Source organism: Astyanax mexicanus, chromosome 3 (genome assembly GCF_023375975.1).
Source record: "Astyanax mexicanus isolate ESR-SI-001 chromosome 3, AstMex3_surface, whole genome shotgun sequence".
Classification (NCBI taxonomy): domain Eukaryota; kingdom Metazoa; phylum Chordata; class Actinopteri; order Characiformes; family Acestrorhamphidae; genus Astyanax; species Astyanax mexicanus.
In genome coordinates, this window is record NC_064410.1 from 46,126,676 (window position 1) to 46,154,226 (window position 27,551).

General features: G+C 39.5%; 1 protein-coding gene across 1 annotated transcript in view; it reads left to right on the plus strand.

Annotated features, from left to right (window-relative positions):
• Positions 1-27,551, plus strand: part of csmd2 (CUB and Sushi multiple domains 2) — a 430,187-nt gene that overhangs the window by 137,987 nt on the left and 264,649 nt on the right. Inside the window, exon 5 of the mRNA XM_022683200.2 lies at positions 5,094-5,301. Coding sequence (XP_022538921.2) covers positions 5,094-5,301 — 208 coding nt within the window. The remainder of the gene's footprint in view (positions 1-5,093; positions 5,302-27,551) is intronic.

Genomic DNA, 27,551 nt, shown 5'->3' on the forward strand with positions numbered 1-27,551 from the left:
GAATCAATGCCTTAATTATACATACTGAGGCGTTGCTGAACGCGCGGGCCGTGAACAGTTATTTTCCGTTTTTTAAGACGGCTAGCTAATTATCTTTTTAAAGCTGATGAACTCTAATGACGGTCTGAAATGGTGCATATTCACAGGAAACCATACGGGCATATTGCCCCAATTAGATCCAATCAAGTCTCACCAAAGGTAAAGGCCCTCGTTACATCAAACCTTCACCAAAGGCTAAGAGGCAGCCTGTCATCTGTGGGAAATTTCCTGACGTGTGAAAAAGACCCGTGGGCCTGAGTGGCCGGTCCTCCTTTCAAGCAGCTTTTCTGTCTGGCCCTCTCCTCACCCAGCTCCCGTATGCTCCGTGTCCGTCTCAGGGGAGCGGTGAGACTGACAGGTCCAGCGAATGATTGACAGGGCCCAGGGCCCCCACTCCGCTCATCACTGCCGGAGAAGGAATCATGTGATTAGGGAGCCATGCCTAATGAATCCCACGCCACCAAGCAGGAGAGGAGCAGAGCTCAGTGCTCCAGAGACAAGTGAGAGAGATCACCTGTGTGTGTGACACTCACACACACACACACACACACACACACACACAAACACACACAAATACACACAATCCTTCTGTTCTTACACCAGTCTGCCTGAAGTGGTCAGTAGTGTTTACACTGATTCTCTCAGCTTCCTTTTTCTTATTTCAGCAACCTACGCAATGTATCTATTTCTCCTCTTTCCCTTTTTATCTATCCTCTTTCCTTTTGTTTACTTATATTTACTTGTATTTTCTTATATGCTATACAATCATTTTTATTTCCTATCATCTATTTGTTTTTACTCGTTCTCTTTTGTATATTTGTCTTTTCAGTGCATGCGTTCTCTTTCTCTCTTTTTTATCTTTTATCTCTTTGCTCTCTTCTCCTGTCTCCTGCCTTTTCTTTTCATTTTATGTTATGTTCTTCCCTCTCCTGCCATTGCCTTTCTCCTTTTTCTCTCAATTTCTTTTACATTTTTCCCTTTTTTCTCTTAAATTCATATCTTATCTTTTTCCTCCTTTTCATCCTTTTGGCTTACTTTATTTATTTTTCTGTCTATTATCTATTTCCCTTTTCTTTGTGTTTCTCTTTTATCCATCTTCTGTTTTTCTTTTTTACTTTTTTGCTCTTTATGTTTCCATTTCCATCATCGTTCTTATGTTTCTCTCTTTTTCTCATTTATTCCTTTATGCTTCATTATCTTTTTCTTATTCCCCTTTTTCCATCCTTCTTCTCTGTCATTTTCGTATTCTTTAACTATTTTTTAACCATAATCTTTTGTATTTCTCACTCTGTATGCCTATATTTTCTTTCATTTTACGTCCTTTTCTCTTTACTCTTTACTTATTCCCCTCTTTTCTCTCTTTTTTCTCTTTTTACTTTTCTTTCTAAAGTCAGACATGATCTCATCATTGAATTTTTACTATTTTTTCACTCTAAGCGTACATAAAATGTAACTTATTACTATGGCATCCTGCCAAAATCCTTTGCTGCAGCAGTTTTGTTGGGATGGAGGCCTTTAAAAGGCAGGATATGTTAATATGTCACACACCAGAGTATGTTGTAGTGCTGGTTATTTTCCTACCTGTGTGTGTGTCTGTGTGTGTGTGTGTGTGTGACTGTGTCTGATCAAGATGCTGTCGGCAGACAGGATGCGATGGTGCTGCGTCACGGCTGCCGGGACGGCTGTGTCCTTCAGCCCATCTGACCCTTCACAAACACCCATCCCATCTGGACTGACCTACCTTTAGCTAGACAATACAGCCGACTAGAATAGCATACCTGAGACTGCTGAAAGAGTCACTATTTCATTTTTTTTTTTTTTTTTTTTTTTTACTATCTATCTGGATTGAAATGTGGATGTATGTATACCAGCACATTTCCAAGTTGACACAATCACAATCACATTAACTAAAAAAGTTCTAAAAAGAATTGTAAATTAACTGATTAGTTGAATAATTTAGTTTAGGGAGAAGGGAAAGCAGTAAATGTGCAGTGCGGGTGCAGGGCAAGGACCCTCTTTCCACACCCATGATTGGGAAACACTGGGTTAGGGTCAGTTTAGAGCACAGGGAGTGTGAGTAAATGTTTCCTCAATGGCCTCCAAACTCCTGACCTCCCACAACATGAAATATTTATCAACAGGGCGACTCGCGGGAAGCACAGTCACACTGCAGGTAGTGCAGACTGTATGTCATACAGCTCCAGGGGGCTAGGTTTGATCCCAGTTCATGTTACTATCTGCACAGGTTTTCTCCAGGTAGTCTGGTATCCCCCTTGCCTCCTAATAATATATAGTAACACGCGGTATATGAATTGGCTAGACTGCATTGCCCCTAGGTGTGAGTGTTTGTGTGCGGTTCCCTACCCAGTGAGATAATCCATCCTTGTGCCCAGTGAATCCAGGAAGACTTTGCTATGAAATGTCCACAAAGATGGATGGATGGATGGATATTTCAGCAGAAGTGCAAAAATAAAGTCATAGAGAAAGTATCAGTATCTTGTTCACACCTGGAATTAACTTGCAGCCTTGTACATCTGTTCTGGCCAGCACAAAGTACAGGTGTGAATGGGGCTCAATGCATTTTGATACCACATTGAAAGGTGAATGAAGAAAAAAATATTTGATCACATTACTATTGTAATGTAAACAGCAAAGCATCTCAATGCATTTCTTGATAGCAAAATGCCCCTCCCCTCTTTTCCCATGCTAGAACATAGCATGTAATAGCTGAAAGACACACAGTCTACCATCAACACAAGTTTAACACACTACAGTAACAAGTAAATAAATAAAAGTGATTGTTTGCCTGGAGTTCAGTTGAAATTAGGTGCTTTATTTTGAATTTGGCTGGGCATTCGCGAAAAACTGGACTCATGTATAAGGACCCTCCAAATCAAATAAAATAAAAAGAAAAATTGTCAGTTTGAACTGAAATAATTTGTTATTCGATCACATAGGAGGCATGTTGCTCCTACCAGTTGCTGCTCGCATCAAATTTAAAGCTGGGGTGGGGTGTGTTTTGGCGTGGTGTTGTCTCATTTTTTTTTTAGCTTATATATCAAAATTAAATTGGGCTGCAGACTACTCATCTGTATGTCAGGGACCCCTGGGGACCTGGTTCTGAGAACAATGGGCCTATAGTAAGTAGCACAGCTCTGCACAGTTCCCACACATGTTGCCATGGTTGCCAAAAAATGGTGATGTGAGGCAAGCTAAGTCTTTCATTTACTTAAGGGGGTAAAAAGCACAAGGAATTCTGCGCCTTTGTGCCTGACAAGCTTGCATTTTGTATTATTTCTCTGGCATCTGAGAACTTTTATGGTTAACAGCAGAAATCAGAGGGGATGGCTTCTAAGCTGTAGCTGGGCCCCTGCTGTGGCTGTGATTTCAGCTTTTAAAGACAGTAGAAGCCATATCGCCTCACACAGTGAATGTGCTGTATTACAACCTCAGAAATGATTATCTAATATGCTGCTTGGACAAAAGTATTGAGACACCTGATAATTAAGTGTTGCTTCTGAAATCAATACTCGAAGACTTTTTTTTTTACCCCTGTAGCCCATGCCTGGTGTTAGGCATGCTTACAGAAAATTAGTGAGGTGCTCTTAAGCCTTGAACTTATACAGCTCTGTATAACATTAAGAGACCACTTCAGTTTCTGAATCAGTTTCTCAGATTTTGCTATTTATAACTACGGACAACATTTTTAAAGGTTCAGAAATCAATATTTGGTGAAATAACTCTCATTTTAATCACAGTTTTCATGCATCTTGGTATGTTCTCCTCCACCAGTCTTACACACTGCTTTTGGATAATTTTATGCCACTCCTAATGCAAAATTTCAAGCAGTTCAGCTTTGTTTGTTGGCTGTGATCATCCATCTTCCTCTTGAGCTGTATGTACACTCATTGATTTTTTTTTCAAAGGTTCTTTCAGAAAAGTAATGAATATATAGAGAGCTATCTCTGCTTAAATAACTACCATGTGTAAATGATTATTTGCTTGACCAAATGATTGACAGCCTGTTGTATGTATACACAGATGTGCCAAAAAGCATTAGGCAATATATAGTATTGTGTTCCCTGACTTTTGCCTTTTTGTCCCAGTGAAAGGGTTCCAGTGTTCCAGTCAAAGAACCCTGTTTTAGCTCTATATAGAACCCTTTTTACTAAAAGTGCATAAAAATAGTACTGCAGCTTATAGCAGCTATAGTGCTACACCAATATTCATAGACCTCCCTGCCTCACATAGCCCCAGCCTCGGTTCTGCAGGTATCCGGAATGCTTGTCACCTTCCTCACAAGCCTTCGAGGTGGACCGCGGTCTGTAAATAGAGTCCGCCTCCTATCTGGACAGAGTTCTGCTCGTTCGGTATGTCAGACGGGGGAGACACTGTCAGGGTATGTAGGTGAGTGGGAGATTGTACTTCTGAAAAAAGGAGGTCAGACGCCCAGGCTCAAATTTTCTCCCTGTCAGAAAGTTTTGATCCCTTCCGTTTTTCTCCAGAGAGGGAGAGGGGCGGGGGACGCTGCTGCTTTGCCTTCCCCCCTCTCAAACAGTCGGTCTCATTTTCCTCAGCTCGCAGAGTAGCTGTCAGACACACAGCACACATACACACACACACACACACACTGAGAGAGAGAGAGAGACAAAGAGAGAGAAAGAGAGATAGAGATTTCACTCATTGGAGTAATGGAAAGTGAGCCAAGGGGCTCAATTACCACAGCAGTGCATAAGCATCAGTTGTGGCGTTTAATTGTCTCCTTAAAACAATATTTAGGGGGGGAGATGTGTTTATTGTGAGCACTAATAATTAACAGAAATCTGAATTAATCTCACTTAATTAACCCTGTGTTGCAGCGGGTTGCATCAACCCCTGTAGCGCTCCCCTGAGCCCCCTCCTGCTAGCACCATGTGTTACAGTTCCTCACCAATCCAGCAGTACAAGGGGTGCTCTACTGTATGTACAGGGCGGTACATCGCTGATCAAGCAGATGTTGTTAGATGTCGCCTATCTATTTATAATGTACTTTCTTTGTGTGTTTCTTTTCACAGCGGACGACGGCTGTGGGGGAACGCTGCGGGGTCAAAGCGGCATCATCACCAGCCCTAACTACCCGCAGGAGTACAACAATAATGCTGACTGCACATGGACAGTGTTAGCTGAGCCGGGTGACACTATTGCCCTGGTCTTTACTGACTTCCAGCTGGAGGAGGACTATGACGTCCTGGAGGTCAGCGGCACCGACGGCTCCTCCCAGTGGTGAGTTAGAGGTTAAATCCTCTGTGTGATTTGATTCAGGCTTTTGTATCAACCTTCACTTCAGTTATTAATTATTAATGCGAGACATATAAAAGATAACACACAAAGAAAGACAATATACAGATATATCCATCCACCATCAAACACCTATACCAATACAAATGCAAATATACACACGTAAAAAGTCATACTATGCCAGAGAGACAGCTACACACACACACACACACACACACACACACATGCACACACATAGTTATATAGGATGGCAGACAGACTGTTATAGATACACACATGCACACACACACACACACCAAACCACCTACTGTGCAACAGGATGACAGCCAGACAGCACACACAGCCACACACACACACACACACACAGTTGTATAGGATGGCAGACGGACTGTTACAGTTGCACACATGCGCACACACACACACACACACCAGCCCGCCCACTGTCAAATAGGATGATAGCCAGACAGCTATATGAACACACACATACACACACACACACATATAGGGTGACAGTAAGTTATAATGTATAAGGCACACACACATACAGTCATATAGGATGACGGCAAGACAGCTATATGAGTGCACACACACAATCACTTAGGATGGCAGACAACCTGCTGCATACACACACTCACACACACACACACACACACACATGATGACAGAGAGGTTGTTATATGCACAGTCGTATACAATGGCAGACAGACAGGAACACGCATCCAAAGGATTAGTATCCTATACAGACATACACAGATAACTACACACAAACACCCTCAAAAACACACACACACACACACACACACACACACACACACACACTACATGAGTACCCTCAGTGATTACAGGGACAGTGTCTGGAAGAGAGGCTGATTAGTAGATGAGTTCAGATTGCAGTGCGTCTTAGTGGACAGTTGTGTGATGAAAGAGTGAGAGAGAGAGAGAGAGAGAGAAAGAGAGAGAGAGAGAGAACGAGAGAGAGAGAAACGCTTTGAACTGTCACTGTCAGGCAGGTACACTCTGGTCCACCTCTTTTACACTAACTCTTAGACTCTAAGTACCGTGATGACGACGAAGGCTCCCAGTTGACTGGAGTCAAAGCATCAGCCGTCATTTATGCTACACGACTTCCCAGCGTGATCCCGCGTACCAGCTGGTGTTGCACTCTATCTTGCAAGGGACATAAAGAGGAAAAATGCTTCTGTCTCAATCATAGAATGGGCCATTTTAGAAAATGGCTCAATCTTGAAATGGTTCCGAGTCGGTCCGTCTCTTGTTCCCCAAAGCATTCTTACCATCTGAGCAGCTGCACACCCATTAGGTTTCTAAAAACTCCAAGAGGACACAATTCCACTCGCTCAAGTACACTTTGGGCTTGGCTATGATTAGCCGTTCATTGAGTACCCTGCCGGGTCCTGCGTTAGTCATCCATTTAGTTCCGGTAAATAAAAAGTCTCGCTCATATAGTTGAACTTTTAAATCGGGATCAGTAATAAGATGTCTAGACACTGACGTACAGTGTAGTATTATGACGGTATGCCTTTTAGACTATTGTTTGGTAATGTTTTAATTTAAGGAAAGTTTTCAGATTGGAGAGTAATGTATGTATGTTAATGTATGTGTGTATGTTACATATATATACAATACAATGCATATCCAATACATATTGTAGGTGTCATCTCCATTTGTTTAATTTTTTATATAATTTGTGTCAATATGAATGGACCAAAAAGAATGCCCAAAGTGACTTACATTTTCTTACACTGATTTCCACTGAAAGTTAAGTATGTTTTTGTCATTTATTTGCAGGTGCAATTGGAATTATTCAACCCCTGTTGTAAATTTGGTTTATTAGTAAATTTGACACATGTAATAAACCAATCGGTACCACTTTAAAATAAGACTACCTTTATAAAGGGTTTACAATTTGTTTATTAACGGTTACTAATTAGGTCATAAATGCCTTAAACATAATTAATAATCAGTTATAACACATATATAGAAAGGGCAACAATATAGATGGCTGTGTGGTCACTATATGGCAAACAGCAGGTCATTGTTGCCCTTTCTACGTATGTGATTAAACTGATTATTAATGATTTTTAAGGCATTTAAAACCTAATTAGTAACCATTATTAAACTAATTGTAAACCATTTAAAAACCTTTTATAAAGGTAGTCTTGTTTTAAAGTGGTACCAACCAATCAAACAATATCAGTAATTTCAAGACATAAATGATTACTTTCATGACTACTGCAGTCTTACAGTTACTCAACCCCTTCATGACAAGCACCTTTATTAATTAGTAGTGCATTTATTTATTTATTACATTTGACATCTTCAGAACTTCAGATCAAGCTTCAGATTATTGTTTTGCTGCATAGCCAAGCTTTGCTTGAGCTTTGGATAACAAACTGGCGGGCAAACATTCGCTTATTTTATTTATATTTTTGCTTTTCTGCACAGTGCTTCATTTTATGTCAAGGGCCTTGAAACATAATACACCAAATGTCAATGTCTTTGACAGCATGCTAACAAACAGGTTTTCTTCAATAATCTGCTCTTTATTCCACAACCAAACCTGTGCTGTACTCTTAGCCAGGTGAACAAGAGAATCAACTCTCAGGACTATTCACTTAAAAATTTGCTGGGTTAAAAATAACCTGTTAGGTCAATTTGGCAACCCAGTGCTGGAACCAATATGGATGAACCCAGCGTGTGTTGTTTAATCCCAGCTGGATGGGGTTAACAATTTGACCCCATGTGCTGGGATGTAGTCCTTTTCCCAGCTGTTCGGGACAAACAAGTACACTGCCACTGTACTGAATTTAAAATGAGGGAATAACTAGAATTGGGAAATCTGGGTCGTCATTCACACACATAGGCATGCTACAATAACAAATCCATATACACCATGTAGACCAACTTATATATTAAGGCCCTAATTCATTATTTATTTTAAATTTTAGGGTATCGAGTATAGGGTATGCCTGTGATGGAGTTGCAGTTTATACTGACCAAGAAAAAACATTAAAGTAGATTTCGGAGAATTGCTGCAAGGGTTTGATTGCATACAGTGTCAAGAGCATTGATGAGACCAGAATGCTGGATGACGACCAACCCACATTACCATTTCTGACTCTCCAACTCCTCATCCCAAAGTATTTGAGTATGAAGCACGGCAATTCCAGAGAACACAGGTTTACGGCTCCACAGCTCAATTTTCAGGACAATAGAGAAGCTGTGTACATGTAACCTGCACATCTGTTTTGCCAATGGGTACAACTTAATGAAGCTGAAAGCATTTAAAATAATGGGTTTTCAAAGCATTTGGACATATAGATCTGGAAAAAAAGAAAAGATCACTTTAAAATGATGAGTTTCTTTGATTCTACCAAATTGAAAACCTCTGGAATATAATCAAGAAAAAGACGGATGATCACAACCATCAAACCAAGGCGAACTATTTGAATTTTTGCACTAGGAATGGCATAAAGTTGTCCAAAAGCAGTGTGTAAGACTGGTGGAGGAGAACATGCCAAGATGCATGAAAACTGTGATTAAAAAACATGGTTATTCCACCAAATATTGATTTCTGAACTCTTAAAACTCTATGAATATGAACTTTTTTTGCATTATTTGATGTCTGAAAGCTCTGCATCATTTTTGTTATTTCAGCCATTTCTCATTTTCCGCAAATGAATACTCTAAATGACAATATTTTTATTTGGAATTTGTGAGAAATGTTGTCTGTAGTTTATAGAAACTGAAGGTCTATTTTTTTTTACAGAGCTGTGTATTGCATATACAATTAGTCGATGTATTGTTAGTTACCATGAGAAAAAATAGACATCTTTCTCAGAACTCTTATCTTGTAATACATCTGAATGTATTACCCCTCTGTAGCAATGGCCTAGTCTACACACTTATCAATCTTATTGAGCCATGACCCTGACTTCATCCAATCAAACGTTCTCTCTCTTATAATACAACATACACTTTTAATCTCTCTCTCTCTCTCTCTCTCTCTCTCTCTCTCTTTCTCTTTTCTTCACTTCCCAGTTTAAGTAAAAGGAAATGAGCCTTTCCATTCACATGCTCATTCCCACCCAATCCCCCACCCCCCCCCCCCCCCCCCACACACACACACACATACACATACATGAGGTCAGAAGAGAATTGAAAGGTCTCTTATTGGAATTGATCAATGAGCACCTTTGCCCTCCTTGTTTCCGTTCTCTTAGCCCTCCCTTCTCCTCCCTGCCACCAAGCATGGGGTCACCGCAGGGCCTTTAATTAAGCAGGCAATTAGCAGAGAGAGGCGAGCCGGCAGACGGGGAGGAGGAAAGAAAGGGAGTGGTGAGGCTATGTTGTTCGACCTTGCAGTGCTCTGGACACCACCAAGAGAATATATATAAAGCCAGAGCAGAGCTCGCTGTCCAACACCAGCGCTCACACCTTCATGGGCAATTAACCTATGAATATGCACCAGAACACAGAAGGGAAGGGTGCACGAGGACTGACAGCTACAATGATGTAGGGGCAATTACAGCCCAGTCGGGACAATCTGGGCTGGTGGAGAGTTTTCCTGCTCCAAATGTGCTGGATGGAGATGGTAGAAAGTGTGTGTATTCAGAGAGAGCACAGACCAACCACACTGAAATCAGTTTCACTAATCTATAATTACAATTATCTATTGTTTACGTTGCACTTATAAGCAGGATCTAAACAGTTTTTTTTAGTTATTTGTATGTAGAGGTTTAAAGTTATAAAAGTTATAAAGTTATACAACTTTACACTTATGATCGTGAGTTTGCCACTCCCAGTAAGCAAAGTAAATCTTAGACAGTTGATTAAGATCCCTTTTATTACTATTCACAGTGTTCACTTTTTTATTATTTAATTGTATTTTATTTGTATTACCTGACTAAATACACAGTCATACCAAAAGCCATATGATATCAGTATGTACTACAAATTGATCCTGAGTCAAATCAAGAAGTGCTACCAAAGTGGATATCTTGGGAATGCACACACGTGTATGAGTTGTGAGATGTTATCACGTGTTATCAGTGAGGTTGGACACTGGCCAGCATGCTTATTATTGGAGCCTGATGGGTTCTGGAGGAATGGGAACTTCCATTTCAAAAGCGTCACCTGTTTACCGGGAATAAATCATAGAGAGCATTACCACTCCCAGTGGACAGCACAGTGCATGCTAATTATTGTGACCAGAGGCGTCTGGCTAGAATTGTCTGTGTGAACTGAAAGCGACTTTTAGCAACAGTTACTGACCTATTGTGAGCTACTTGCTGTTTACTGGATTACTTGTTACTTTATCTGGTACCTGTGAGAGGAATGGGTTAGAGGAGAAATCCATGTGAGTAGATCCATGTCTCCTTCTTCAAATAAGGTTGCGGGGGGGTGAAATGGGGGATTTTATTTCACACCATTTTGGAATCAAAAGTCAAAAATGGGGCTATTTTTGCACTGATATGACTTCATAGATATGTCTAATGACATATCTTAGATATGTAATACTAACATGGTACAATTTCAGTTGAGTGCAAGGTAATTTTTTGCTCATTTGCACTCGTGTGCTATGTTAGTGGTCTGAAATGAATGGTGGAGTGGCACAGCAGGGGGTGGGGCTTTCTAAATCTCTTGGTTCCGTGGTCATTTTAAACTCAATTTGGTCCAAAATTGTTCTTGTGCTACTGAATTCCCAGACCTGCTCCTATCCAGGCACAAAAACTATTTTTTATTGTTTGGTTATACTACATTTCTTTTACCCAATTCATTGTAATAGAAACATGCATTATCATCAATTTAATGAATAAATAGAACTGATTAATGTATGTTTTTTTTTTGCTGCTGCTGTTGTTTATTAATGCATTTTTATTTATTTTGTTGCTAGTTTTAGTTTACTTCATAACTTGAACACAAACTGTCCCTCATATGCTGTTATAATTTGATAGATAGACCAATAGACATTCTCCAAATGACCTGAAATAAAATCTTGTAAATTGACTTTTATTAAAATAGAAAGGTTTTGTATCTCTTTTGTAAAGTTGCTGTTTTGAAGATGCATGTTTGTCATTGAAAAGTGACAGAACTCTTTCCTGTTACAAACATGTATATACATCTATCTATAACCACACAAAGAGAGCCATTCAGTACTGAAGCTTCCATATAACTGTTGCAGTTAATGCAGTATTCCTGAACAAATTCCATTTATTAACATTCATCTTTTTATAACTGCAAGTCCTTGACTGTCTTGTTGTTTTTATATGCAGTGCATGAGCATACAACCAGCTTCGGCTGTTTCTGAATCAGGCATGAAGCACTCTAGAGAATGGCACTCTGCAGCCACTCTTAATGCCACTTTACTGGCCTGTAGCGAGACCCGAGCAGTAATACTATTAACATCTGAAGATGCACAGTGCAGCCTACTGGATAGATTCACCAGCGCAGAACGCGGCAGATAGTCCAAAAAGAGAGTTTGTTGTAATTTCAAGCGTGGCAAATCAAGGACGCTCTATAAACAGTTAATCTGTTTAGGGGTCTGGTGAACGCTGGGGGTGCCATGTGTGAAGGCTTTGTGTAAATCCAAATTTGAATGAGGCACAAACTCTTACAGAATGAGGACGGAGAAGAAAGACGAACAGAAAAAAGAGCAGAGGAGCTGTTTTTCTTTTTTTTTCTTTTTTTTTCCTCTCCCTCTCTCTATGGGTTAATAAGTAGGAGTAATAATCCTTGACACATTTTGAAATACGCGAGCAAAGGATATTGTCAGAGGGGATATTTGCAAAGAGGACATAATTGTATAAATGATTGCCCCTAATTGTATGCCTGCGTGTGTAAGTACTTGGCAACTTCATTTTGCAGAGTAAATTCACTGCGAAGAGTCTTTAAACGTCAAGAAAATGCAATCTCTTTGAGAAGAGATGACGAACAAGACTGTTTCCTTTTTTTTTTCTTTATACCTTCGTAATTTTGCCAGTGTGCTGCCGCTGCAGATATTGTTCTGACATTTTTCTGAGACTACGAACTCTGCCTGAGACCAGAGTGCTGGCGATTGATCGAATAAACTTCAGAGACCCTTTAGCTTCTTCTTAAACTTTTATTTCTGATCTAAGACAAACTATCCTCTTGATAGCCTACCCCCTCACCTCTTGTTAAGGCACTAGCTTAGAGGGAAGATAACAGTTGCGAGTCCCCGGACTCTGCATTGAACACGTAAACACACAAAGCCACAAGACCTTTTTCATCCTGTTTGTTTTCTTCCCCCCTCTGTTCTAGATCCAGTAGTTCTTGGTACATTGTTTACTTTGGGGAAGAAAAAAAATGTAGTACTACATAATCTGTCTCAGTCTTCTTTCTCCCATTCCCTTTAGTTTGCTTTCTTTCTAGGAATCCTTCTCTCAATATACCTGCTGGGAATTGAGTGAAGTACAGTGAGCGGCCTCTATTGATTACCTGTTACCTTCCACCTGTGAGAAGGATGGATTTTAAGGAAAGCCTTGGATTGAGAATGGAACCATGTGGAAAAGAAAATAATATTTTTTTGTCTCTTCAGGGTTGTTGCAGAAAGAATCTTGAGCTCTCTGTGGACGTTTTCTAGTGTTATTCAATGTAGGGCTGTCTTCAAATAAATTATTATTAAGAACAAATATTAGAGGTTAAAATGAGAACTTATTAGTAGGCAATGTGCATCATCATTTAGAATAATCAATGAAGTACTTTAGAATCCCTGTAGGGATTTGTGTCTGCACTGAACATGCAAATCTGTAAAACACCTTTACCAGGAATAAAGTATAGTACCAGGAAATAATTGGCCACTTTTTCATTGCAGGTCACATGTTTACTAAGGCCTTGCTCTACTGCTCCAGAGCATTTCATTTTCTGTTACCATTTACAAACTAGAACGTATTAGCTAACTACATTCAAAATTGAGAACTGTGTGTTTATATATCAGCTAACAACTTAATCCCACATTACTACCAGAATCATCCAACATCGATAACGCCAGGTTAGCAATGTCACCAACCGAGCTCATCCAACGCCACTTACGCCTTCTTAACAATGTTGGAAACTAGACTTTTCAAATGCTGCAAGTTCCATGTTAGCAATGCCGCAACTGGGCTCATCCACTATTGGTAACTCTGTATTATCTATACCGGCAACCAGGCTCATTAAACATTCATAAAGCCACTTTAACATTGAATAGAATGGTTGCCCTCCATCCTTAGAACCACTCGGCCCTGCAGTGGAAGAGTGGCTTAGCTGCTTCCAAAACCACATACTAATACTATTGAAAGCATATGATAATAAATATGCTAAAAATAATGGTATACTAGTGCTGGGCAATATTATTTCACATTAATTTGGTTCAGAATGATGGAGTTCTTGTGCCTGTTTCTGATTGGTGTGACTACACACACCATAGTATGTTTTAAATAAATACTTTTAGTATTTTTAAAAAGACAATGTCAGTTTAATACTCTGAATGTTGGTTTCAGGTCATTTCTGATTAATTGCTCTGCCCTATGCTGTACTATATTGTTCTATTTGGCAAAGTAGTCTGTGGTTTTAGATATGGATTCAGATCCAGTGACCGGGAAGGTCTCTGAGGAACACTGAAGTTATCATAATCTTAGGGATTATGTTTTCTTTGAGACATGCTGGCTTATCCTGCTGGTAGTAACCTTTACATGATGGATACATTGTGTTCATAAAGAGCGACATTAAGTAGCATAATGTAAAGTATTCAATATCCAACATCTTTCAAATGTGACTTGTCAATTTTATACTAATGTCGGACTTTCATAACCTTCAAAAAGTTCTGTATTAAAAATACTGTGTATACAAATTTTCAGAAATGCCAGTGGAAAAACAAGTATGGTAGTCTACAACATTCGCCAAAAAAACACAACACAATCCAGGTGAGTTTAGGTATCTTGTGTGAATTGTAAATACTGTACATTGTAATCATTACATTGCTTAGTTTGACCTCAAATTAAATTTAGATTTTGAATTCTGTTTGATAACTTTTAGTTTGTCAACAGATAAATCGTTCTCTCACTTTTTTGACCAAACTGCAATCATTCATCATGCATATAGCTTGCAGCATAAGCTTGAAGCAGGACCCATCCAGCCCTCTGATGCCACATTTGTTCTTGACAGTAGAGTAGGTGCCACATGACTTCACAGCAGTACACACTCATCAGTCTCCATCCCCCTGTGAGACCTCCTGCGTCTCTCTGCAATCTCCTCTGACACTGCACCATTACTGGCCTCTGATAAACAACTTCCTGCTCCAACTCTCTCACTTGCGCTATGACCTCACTTGCTTCTGTTTTCGGCCCGTCCCTGTTTCTCCATGCCAGGAACGCAATGTTCCGAACCCGGAGAACTCGGCGAGGGCATCTATCATTGCCCGCTATTGACTGTCAGTCACCGGGCCCCTCATGCTTCGTGCTGTAAAAGCACTCAGGCTTGAGGCCGGCCTGCTAGGGAAGGTGGTCGCTGCATATTTGGCTTTGGACGGTTGTTGGCAGCGGCACCAGTCCAGGTACTGTAATTGGCCTCTTACTTTCTTTGAAATATTTGACTTGCCACTCTCCCATCTAACAAAATTTGGTTAGCAGAACAGTTAGTAGAACATTACAGCTAGTTCTTACACCATTCAGTCTGACATACTTTCTGTTTGATGTGGATATTTGATTTATATATAAGTGGCTTAATTTGTTTGCTTTGGGCCCCCCAGTGTCAATGTACTCAATTTATTTCTCATTATTATATTACTAAAGTCTAATTAATCTCTGCTGTGTTTAACCAGTATCACTCTTCTCTGGATGTAGAATGGGTGGGTCTGGCATCAGCAGAACCCTGATCATTCATAAAGCTAGCATAGCTCTGCCCTCTCTTCCAGTCTGAGCAACCCAGAACTGACAAGCTTTTGTAAGCAACCGTGTTAGTGAGCTAACTAACAAGATAGCAACAAGACGCTAATTTACCAGTGATGGGCAGCACTGGGTCAATTATTATTTTATGTTTTATGTTCTTGAGGTGGGGGGGGGGGGATTGTTAAAATATTATGACCATGCCCAAACAGTTCTCAAAAAGGTCAGAGATAGCCGTTTTGACAATTTTTGAGGAGCGCTTTGCATGTTTGTCATTGTGTTACCAGGGACTTTGATGTTTTTAACGTTGTGATGGAAATGATTAATATGTCACAAGTTGTTTTCAAGACATTTCTGGAACAATATTTTTGGATCGTTAGAGGATCAACTTCCTGGAACCTTCAAAAAATACTGCTAAACTTTCTTATAACATTTTCTGGTAGCTGGGCTTACTACTGATCTGTATAAAGTGAATATGCCGAATGCCGAGTATAAACCAAGACCAATAAGTTTTTAATTATTTATTATCCTGTGGGTGGTGCGTTTTTGGAAAAAAAAAAAGGCATGAGCTAATATGCATTATAAATCACTTCTGATTTTTTTGGATGGCAAAACTGCTCTAGCCCATTTATGAAGGAGTGAAGCATGCGATTAAACATCAATTTTTGGTATTTTGAATTCATGTTGACGGCTCATCAACAATCCTGTCACATATTGCTGCTGTCTCCTTCCCTCACTGTCTGTCTGACAGTCCCCCTCTCTTTCCTCTCTCTCTCTTTTCTCTCTTTCTCTGTCTCTTTCTCCCATCTCTCTCTGCTTCTCACTCCTTCTATCTTCCTCACAAGATTTGAGATAAGTTTATTGTCCTTTTGGGATAAGTTTATTAGAATTCTAACTCATTTCGTCCTTGTCACTTACTTAGCAAAACAACAGTGATACCAAGAGATAAACACAATTAGCAAGACGACACAACAGTTAGCATTATCAGCTGTGTACATTTAACACCCCCTGAAAACAAGGCAACACAATAAAGATAGCATTGAAAATGTGTAATTGAAAGAAATCCAATAGATGTGAATGGCAGGATACCAAAATCTCTCTGTAAGGTCTGTCCACACACATCCATGGTTTATGCCTGAGAAGTGTAAAACAACCCCTTATCAACTACTTAGCAACACAAACATTCATAGCAGCCACCCATCAACATCAGGGCAAGAGTTTTAAGTGAAAGAGGTTTGTCAAATTTTGTAAGCAGTGTTTTTTTTTGGATGAACTGCTTGTTTCTTTGTTGTCTTATGGATATGCCCACCTCTTAATAATCTGTGACATAATATACTGCATTCAAGTCTGGTAAAAGCTATTGTGCACTGTTTCTATTTTAAGATTCTACAGGTTTAAAGTCTGTATGAGAGATCAAGGTTTGAAATGTGCCATACCAACAACACACATCAAAAAATATTTGTTGGTAAAAGTCGAAAATTCGCTTTGCATTTAGGTTTGTTTTGGCCATTACACACAAAAAAATAATGTAAATGCCTCGCTTACTGGGCTGGCATGAATACACAAAAATTACCACAAAATTAAAAGATTACAACGAGAGTCGTTTTTTCTGTTTTATTGGACTTTTTTTCCCAAGGCTTTAAAGTGCCACTTAAATTGTTTAGGTGCTTTGCACTTGTTTCTATATTTTAGCAAAGTTTGCCAAAGCAAACAGGCAGTGTTTTTTTTTACTTTTTAAAATACCTCTATATAGGCCTATGGTACTGATTGAAGGGCAAATAAAAGCACTTGTCTGATTTACAAAGATATCCCTGATATTGCATCAGATATACTGACCACAACCCAACAATACTCCACCCAGAACACCCAGGTTGATGGATCCCTTTTTACATGATATCTAAATTAGCTGAGTGAATTGCCATTTTAAACTTAGAGGTCAAACAGTAGGCAACAGAAAGTGAGCATGTCAACCTTGTTTTAGTAAGTATTCAGAAATAGTAAACAGAACCTTTTTATTTATTTTCCTGTCATGAATGCCAGAAAGAGTGATGCGACTTCAGCACCGTAACAGAAGCATCCTAATATCAGATAAATAACAGTAATTTACATGAAGCTCCTTTGACTCAAAGGAAAACCTTGACATAAATCATGTTAAATTATGTTTGTTTGATTTCTCTTGTTAGACATCAGCATTATTTTTGTATTTACATCCCCAGCACTTGTCGTATTCATCCTCCAACATGAAACTTACAAAGCGAAGCCATAGAAACAGACATTTTGATGACATTGCTGTAAGCTGTTTATAAAGGACTGAGCTGGATTGACATGAAGTGGCAGCAGTTCTGTTCTGACTGTTCAGATAGAGGTTACATTGCCACATATACACAAGTATCAGACATATCTTAAAAACCACTGACATGTCAAGGAGATTATTTTGATGACCTGATTTGTCAAGAGATGGGATGTAAAGTGTTTATTAGGCAACGAGTGAACCGTCAGTTCTGCCAGAATGGAGACAAGATTGCAGGAATAAGAATTTGATATTGAACATACACTGCCTGGCCAAAAAAAAAGGTCTCATCAAAAAAAAAAAAAAAAAAAGTTCACACTCTTTAATATTTAATTGGACCTTTAGCTTTGATTGCTGCACATGTTCACTGTGGCATTGTTTCACTGGATTTATTTTAATCCAGTGTTGCATTCATTTTCTACGAAGATGGTAGTGTCTGACCACTGCACAAGGCCTTCTCCAGCACATCCCAAAGATTCTCAATGAGGTTAAGGTCTGGACTCTGTGGTGAACAATCCATGTGTGAAAATATTAGAGTCTGACCTCTGCACAAAGCCTTCTCCAGCACATCCCAAAGATTCTCAATGAGGTTAAGGTCTGGACTCTGTGGTGAACAATCCATGTGTGAAAATTATGATCTCATGCTCGTTGAACCCTGCACTCTTCCACAGTTCCAGCCCCATGAATCCTGGCATTGTCATCTTGGAATATGGCCTTGTCCTCAGGGAAGAAAAAAAAAATCCATTGATGGAATAACCTGGTCTATATTCAGTATATTCAGGTAGTCAGCTGACCTCATTCTTTCAGCACATACTGTTGCTGAACCTAGACCTGACCAACTGCAGCAGCCCCACATCATTTACGTAGTTAATTTTTTTGCTTAGTTTTTTGGCCTGGCAGTGTAGAAGTTAATGTTTTTGGCTCAGGTGTTGGACCCACCTAGATCTAGTTAGATACAGTATGTGGATGGCAGGGACAGTTTGTACAATATCTTGGACATTTGGTACAAACTTTGGGCGGGACAAACTTGGAAGTGGGGTTAGGTGGGAGGAGGGTTAAAAAAGATTTTAGCATCCAAAAGTAGACTCAGAGTAAGTGTGTAAATAGTGCTCTTTTTAAGCAGGCAGGTGAAGTGATGGTCTGGGAATTAATTGAGGCAGCATTCAAATCTTCTGGTAAAACTTTACATTTTAGAAAACTAGTGCTCTAGTTTACATTGCTTGGTAAAAACAAAGAAAATTTGTTGAGTGAAATTATCTGAGTGATGATTTTTATTTGTATTTAATAAAAGTTCTGCATTAAAGGCAACCAGTGAACCAGTGATAAGACCTTGGATGCCATCTTAGATCTATCGCTAATGTCTTGGTGCCATATACCACAGGACACCATTGGGGTCAGTGACTTAATGGCTCTTTTTGCAGCAGGAAGGGCTTACACAATATCCGGCAGGTGGTTTTAATGCTATGGCTAAAGAGTGTTGATCAGATTTTTACACACAGACACACACAAAAAACCTGTGTCATGTAGGAAAAACAAAAACAGTGTGGTCTACATTTACCTGCTGTGTGAATAAAGCCTGAGCTGAATAGCACAGAGGTGAGAATGTCCAGTGAAAGCCCATTTTTTACTGATTGGTGAATGGCTCCCTCCAGCTTTCCTGAATGGAATGATGATCCCTTTGTCTTGCAAACATTCAGTGTGTGGTTGCTGTCACTTAGCCTGCTCAGTTTCATCACTCCTGTGTGTGGTTTCAACATCATTGCTAATTAGACTAGCCATGAATCTGATGATGTGGGTGTTTTTAAATTTGGCCACAGAGCTGTGGGTAGAAAAAAAATTGAGTTCTCAAAAACAAAAAAGCCATTTTTATAGATAAAGCTATTCAGACCTAATTATATTATGCTGAAGATTGATTTTTGTGATATTATTATGTTAAAGCCTGAGTTATAGTCTATAAACAACATCCTGTTTCACTGGCTGTGAAGAAAATTTGCTTTGGATCACATACTGTAGTTTAGGATATACATTGACAGGCCAAATGTCATGGGATAGCAGTAGGTTTCTTGAACAGTTTCTTGAAAGAAATATCTCAGGGGATGGCCACATCTGTATGCGTTGTGAGGTGTTATCTTGTGAGAGCGGTTTAACATCCACCCACTGCTATTACATCCACATTAAATAAAGGAGGCACCATATGCATATCTTGCTGGTTATGACAGCGTTTTTTTACGTTCCATGAAACATATATAATGTTGTGTACTCAGTAATATTACCCATATGTCCAAGTACAAATGTCCTATGATGTTTGACACATCAGTATACATTGTTTAATCCACACATATCGTTAGATATTTGTTTTAAAGGCATAGAAGGTGATGGTTTTAAGGAATTTACTTTTTTGGAAGATGTTCGAAAAAAACCTCAACAAGGCAAAATGATAAAGGGATATGTTATTTTGGTAATTGGAATAGTTGAGAGTAAGAATGTTCAAGTAATTGACTTTTAGGACCATTCAGGAAGATTCATTAAGAGGAAAGACCTTTTTTTTTTTGTGACTATCAGTGACCATTACTTTATCATTGTGTATCACCAAGTCTTTCCATAGACTTTACAAGCACAGTGACTGGATCCCACATTATAATAAGTGTCTCTAATAACTGTGTAGTAACAAATTAACAATCATTATAATAATAGTGTAAATTCTAGTGAAGTGCACATTGGTATAGGTTTATTAAAGTTGTACTGGTTAAAGTAATTGCATGTGTCAACATTCATTTTGACTTGGGTGAGCATACTTTTACATCTTTCATAGTGTATGTGAATTTTTTCAGGTAATTGAAAATTACATTTTGTATGTAATTGGGGCTGTAATTGTTTTTAAGTACTAAAAATCATCATTTTGATTTTATCACATGAAGATGGAGACATGTCATGTGTTATCACATAACATGTACAACTGTATTTAATCTGTAACAATTCGTACTTCACCAGTAGTTACACTGTTATTACAAGAATTGTTAACATATTATTATCATGTTATCATATTTCTGTGGTTGAGTAATCCTCTGTATTTCTGAGTTCAGACTATGCACAGAATGCATTTAACTGGTCCGATAATGAGGTGCCAGAAAGTTGTAATGCTGTCTTTGCCTTGCTGGTTACAGCTTGCGCTCCATGCCACAGTTGTTTTAGTATCGGACCCCTACTGAGTGTTAGCACTGCACACGCGCATGTGTGTGTGGGTGCGTGGGTATGTGCGTTTTTAAGCTGTCTTTTTAGCCTCCTGGTCATCCTTTTCTTACCCAGATACGTATATCCATCACATATATTATCCATCACCTGAGCTGAAGCTGCAGTATGTTGCTTGTGTTTAAAGCAGTCTTCATTACTATACCATGTATTTATTAAAAAAGGATGTTTTAATCTGTGTTGCTGGGGTGGAAAGATCAGTGCGACATTTGATGTGAGACAGGGCCACCTCTGTATACTCATTAAAGTGTGTTCTGGTCCCTTTGAATCCCTTCCAGTCAGTGCATTCGTGACAGAACATGAGCTGTTCCTCTGCCTTCTAGACCAGCACTGCACGGACCTCGCTGTGGGGGGTGGCGTCTTCAGTTGCGTTTTTTTATGCCGGACTTAACAGCACATTTTTTACGGTCATACTCTCTGTCTTTCTCTCTTTCTCTCTTTCCCTCTTTTTCTCTTTCTTCCACTGGTACCAAAACCAGCTCAACTCCCTGCCCCCAATTTCCCCTATTTCTCCTGCTTGTTATTATTGAGATGGTGTATATCATCAGGGTATGCATTGTCTAGCGTAATTATCTGATGAAGTCATTCTTAAAGTCATCCACCGTAAGTGCACATCGCTGTTCTACACCTCTTGAGCCACTCCATTTGTAAAATAGGATGAAGCTCAGGCCAAGACGAGACGTGTGCCGATGCATGATGCATAGAAATCCTAAGAAAAGTGTGGTGAATGTTGCATTCTCCACCGCTCAGATGCGTGTCACAGATAATTACATCAAAACATGAAAAGCAGGGCAGCGTCTTCCTGCGGTGGGTGATATCAATGCCATTTCTCCACTGGATCCCTCTCTCATTTCACACCCTTTCTTGTTTACCTTCCCCCGCTTATGCCTAGCGTCTTTTTTCTGCGTACTCTGGCATGAAGCGGCAATCTTTTTTAATATATATATCCTTCTATTTCAAAGAAAAGTGTCATTCATGTTTAAATACTCAGTGTCTGCTAATGCAATACACCAGATTAGTGTATCAGGTAGTACTGTCAATTGCAGTTCTATTTTATGTATGCTAGATGTATGCTATAGTGGAACTATAGCATATGAATACAAATAAAAAATAAAAAATAAAACAGCTGCTCATGTCAGTGCTTGGCTGTGGTAGTTTTTCAGGGAGAATGGCAGGGACATGTAGCCTGACAGCCCACTGGAGGAGGGGGGCTCTCAGAGGTTGACAGCTTGATGGAGGTTGAGAGGATTGACATCATGGCTTTGATTTAGAGTGGTTGTAATGCAAGCCATTCCATATAATGCTAACGTTGAGCTCTGTCTCGGCTTTCCCTGACGTCGTTCTTTCAATTACTGCGTGGGGCCAGGAGCCCGTAATCAGCACATGGAGTATTCCATATGCTTTCACAGAGTGAGTATGCTTGGGAAACTTCCATGTCATGAATGGGCGCGCTTGCCATATGATATGGAGGAGGACCGTGCTGAACGTTCGTACATAAATCAGATGGTTTGCGTACAAGTGTAGCTCGTTCACGGGAGCTGTCTACATACAGTGTAGGCAGGGATGCAGTCGACGTTACAGTGCATTACATTTCGATCAGTAAATAAATATGAGGCATGCATATACTGTATATATACATACTGACATGCCAGGTATTAATATCATGTAGGATCCCCTCTAACCGGGTAAAGTGCAACAACTCGTGATGCCATGATTTCAGTAGTGAAATCAATATTTCTGGAGGGATGTTGAGCCATGCCTTCTATATAGCCACCCACACACTTGTGGTATTTTTAGGTGCAGGATCTTGGGTGCAGATTGATCTCTCCACCACATCCAATAAATGCTTGACTAGGTTCATGTCAGGCGAAAGTTATGGTCACATCATTTGTCAAAACTGCCTGAAAGGCTTCTCAAACCAGTTCTGTACATTTCAGGCTTGATGGAACAATGCATCAGGAATGTCTAATCATTGTGAGATGAGGCTACAGCCTAAGGTCTTGCTGGGCTACAATTAATCACAAATCACTAGACAATGACATGTTCAAGAGTAACAGTAGACCTAACCCATGTCATGAGAATACACCCACACTAATATGAAACCACCTCCAGCCTACGCAGTACCTTTCTGACATGTGGGATCCAGGGCTTCAAAGGGTCTGCTCCACACATGAACCCTACCATCAGCCTGAAACACTGTGGCGTCGTGACTCATTGGACCATACCACATGTTGGAAAATAAATATAACACGGGCAGTAGAATATATTGGGGTTGTTTTCATTCTTTGTGCTTAATCGGACCTTGTCAAGAGCTTTATTAACTTGACCACAGTAGGCAACATACTCCATTGCTCTCTTGCTTCATTGTCTCCCTCTTTTCATGTATCCTTCCCATTCTCCCACTCTCCCTCTTCCCCATCTCCCTTTCCCTTCCCACCAACTGCTGAAGCAGCAGATTAAGTCTGAAACTATATTTTGGCCTCTCATCCAGGACAGTGTGAAATCAATAGCTGTCTTTTTATTCACCCCAAGGCTCTCCTCAAAGCCTCTTTGTGTGAGTCAGGTTTTATTTAGACCTGCCGTGGCTTACCATCTCAATTCGCACCACGCCATCCATCAAAATTGCATGCATGAACTTTGCTTAGCTGGTCGCAGGAAGCAGCGGACCCTCGTCTTCTTGTTTACAGCCAGCCGAAGTGCTGCACCACGCCTGTCAACTTCTGCCGGTAGACCTACTTAGCAAGCACTTCACCCAAGTCACTGAGAAAACAAAAATGGCCAAGGAAATTACAGTTAACAAACGGTCAGCATTTTAGCATATTCCAGCAAATTTTCATTCTGCTGCATCGTCTTGTTTCGTACGGGTAGAGCAGCTTGTTGCCAGCATATTTGATGTATTTATTTTTATTCTGTTTCTATGGATGTATAACCAGCCTTTTTTTTAAAGTGACCACTGCTGGCAATTTGTGTCTGTGAACAAAGTGAGATTTGTGGTGCCGACGGCTATAAATATCACTGAGGCCACATGGTGTGAAGGTGAGCTGTGAAACCATTGATTCTGGCCTCGTGCACTCTGTATTGGCCCCTCCGGTCCATTTAGCTCCATGCCCGCTGCTTGCACAGCAACAGGCCCACACTGGAATACACTGTGGTTATGGACTGGAGAGGGTGGCCGCTTAGTGTAAGTGTTTGTGTAAGCATGTTTGATGCTGTGCGGGCTTTGTCCTGTGTAATGACAGTCGAGGACACTGGAATAAGAGATTAAAGGTAATGGATTAGATCACTGCACTCCTCCCTAACTTTGATTGGTCATACTGTATTTTACAGCTGATTACTAAGCGCTAAACTTATTTTTATTAAGGTTAAGAGGTTGCTGCCGTTTACAGTACATAGATGCTGTGTGCTGCATTTCACAGACATTATTTAGTAAGGACGCAGTAGAGGGTAAAAGGACGTAATTTAATTTAAGTTAATTAACTAGCTTATTTTTAGAGTGTACTCTAGAGTTTAGTGGTTGCTCCTGTTGAACAGGGCATTATAAACGTTAAAACATTAAACAATGAACTTGTCATGGCTGGACATGATTTAGACACATGCGGATGGAGTTTAAGAACTTTAAGAATGTTGAAGTTGAGGTAAAGAGAGTCAACACCAGTAAACAGCAGCAGTAGGGAATACACATAAATGAAAGGCAGTCAAAATATCATATATAAGAAGGAGTTATTGTGGGGCAGGCAAAGATTTAGGGTTAAAAAAACAAAACACAGGCAATGGGTAAACACTTTGTAGAGTGAAAAACCAACAATATTTGGCGACAAGTAAGTGAGGTGAAGGTGTATTTATAGTAGGCGGAACAGGTGTAGTCAATATTCTGGTGATGAGCTTCCTGGGAGTGCCGGGTGCAGTAACCTCAAACACAGTGGCAGTTTAAGCTTGTACACTATTAAACTACAGGTGCTTTGTAGTGTTTATTTAGCAATGCCATTGAAAAACAGTTTTTAAAAAGACTGGTAACTGATTTCACTAAACATATTTGTACTATTTAATGGTAGAGACCATTACAGGCATTTTTGTGCAGTCCCTCTGCCACATGTTGCTTCAATTTTACTGCTCAGATATTACAAAATATTGAACATGTTAGATGTAGCTTGCAATCTAAGGGCTGGCAGAAGGAAATCTTGCAGTTTAAAGCAGTCACGCTGTCTGGACATTAGCTAATCTAACAGATGATGCAATGTTCTCGTAAATAAAACAGCTTTACTTAGCAGAGGAGAGACAGGAAAGACCACTGGCAATGTCCAGCAATATGATGTTCCTCAGAGGCTTAATCAAACACAGCAGGGAGGGGTTAGTGGGAGTATTACATCAAGATATCTGAGTAAAATGAATGTTAAAAGGACCACCGCTTGGGTAATAAATATAACACTAAATACATAACATGGCTTGCAGACAGCACTAGGATGAAAATATATGCTTGAAAAGAAGTAAAATCTGGCAAGTTAGCATATTAACATGGTAGCATATTATTATGATTTTTTATGTTAAAAAAAATATATATAAAAAGACAACAATTGTGCATAAGTAACTTGAAAATGTGTTGTGCTGGTAACTAATGTTAGCTAAGCTACAAAATGTGGATCTGTTACAAACAGAATATTATACTGAAATCTATTATTCACTATTGCTTGTTAAAATACTTGTAACCCCTTTGTTTGACTGATTTTATAGTTTATACTCTACAGATTTTTTATTTGATCCTCGGTTAGCTGGAACACAGTCTTACTGTACTTGACTTTGTCCAGTTAGCTGGTTAAGAGTCACGATTTAAACATGATTGTTTAAACTGGTTCACCAGGTTCAACCCCATAAAATAAAAACATTATTTCAGCTTTGTGTCTAGCCACTGCTCATTCGTTATTGTTGTTATTGTCTAACCCTTGGTAGCTTGGGTTTCAGTCAGCCAGGCTGGAGCTAAGCAAGCTAATGCTAATCAGCTTCTCTCTGCTAATGTGCAGCACTTTTCTCCGTTGTTGTCAGTTCCCCTTTCACAGAATTATGTTAGGAGACAGCCACATGCTATTGTTTTTCTTATATATATATATACCATAACACATTAAGCTGCTCAAAAATGTCTTAATTTGAAATGTAAATGCTTCCAGAATTTGTAAATCTTCATGGAGTTTGTCATGTTTTGATTAAAATTTTACCCAGTGCCTGTTTTTTTTTTTTTTTTTTACTTATATTTGAATGTACAGACTTGTAGTACTTGCAGTATGGATTTATTTTTCTTGATATCCCCACCTCTAAGACGCAGATTGCTAAGACATTGACAGTCATAGCAGGCTAAGATTTTGAGTAACTTGGGCCAATATGGCAAATATTCCTACCTAATGAAAGTGATTTAGTACAATGGGTATTTATAAGCTGCATATAATGAAAGAATAAACCATGGAGATATGAAGGTAAGCCTATTTTTTAGGCGTATTTCGTGACAGATTTCTCAAAAACACTTCAGTTCAGCGCAAGGTCAGTGCTGTATTTAGAAACAATAGGGTTCCCTGTTTGTCACAATGTACTAATCATGTTGGTGTGTTGACGCATTCCTGAGTAATTAAGCTGTATATACAATTTCACGATTTCAATAAGGTTCTAAAGGTTAATGTTTATTGATTGGTTGATTTAAAAATGTGACTCATGTTCACTTAGTGAGCAAACTGTGAGCAAACAGAAATGTTGCATGTTTAGTTCTGAAATAGCAGCCCTGTATTTGTATAGCCATCTGTGCTACTCTGTGTTTCCATTAATACAGCATATGATATAATAGTACCAATAATGGTATCAACAGTGATATTAGTGATTTTAATTTAACAGTAAAGGGATGAAAAGATATGCTTGTTTCATGTATCTAGACCTTGTTTGGGTGCCCACCGAAACTGTTTTTTTGTACCTGGTGTCCCTTAGTTTTACGATATTTATTGAATGCTTATACAAGTTTTGTGTTTTGCTCTTTCTGTGTTCTTGTGCAGTAGTGTTGTGTTGCCTTTTGGTAACACTGTGATCCTGAATAAACATTATTGTGTCTCACTGTGCACTTGCACTTTGTTAAAATGACTAAAAAGCCTCTAGAACTTAAACCCAAACCTTTGTCGCAAGTGTAAGCTGGCATTCAGCCATTCACTTGATATTTTGACCTCGCGCTAAAAAGACCATCTAAAGTGCTCATTTTTCTGTCCAGGAATCGAATATCCTGAAACAGCTGTTTTTTTGCGCTGTGTCATATATTCAGCGTGATGCATTTTGTGATTTTGTTTGCGTTGCACCTGTTTCCATTGTGGGCCGCGTACCCTCCACTAACTGCCTCCCTGTGAAGATGGCTTTTATCACCGCTGCTTTACTTCACATAGCTTTTTGCTAGAGCCCATACAATGCAAAGCTGTTTTTGTTTGCCTAAAGAAAACTGTTAAATGTTTGAAAGCCAATTTGCAGCACAATAGAGCAGAGAGGCTGTGGAGAGAAATGGTAGGGCATGGATGTTGCAGCAAATGGTGCAGAGAGTGTGGAGCATTAGCGTGCATATATATAAGAATAATGTTTCTCTGAAACTGATAATGGCCAGTGCTGGACTAAATTACACAGGCAAGCGGACATCCTCCAATTGAAAATCATTTCCCACCTCTGGGTTTAATCGGTTTTTATATCTCCTATAGCGCAAATGGATATATTACCATGGGCCAGGGTGGAAAGATAGATGCACACCCCTTACGTAACACAACAGGAACCTTAGCTTAAATCAG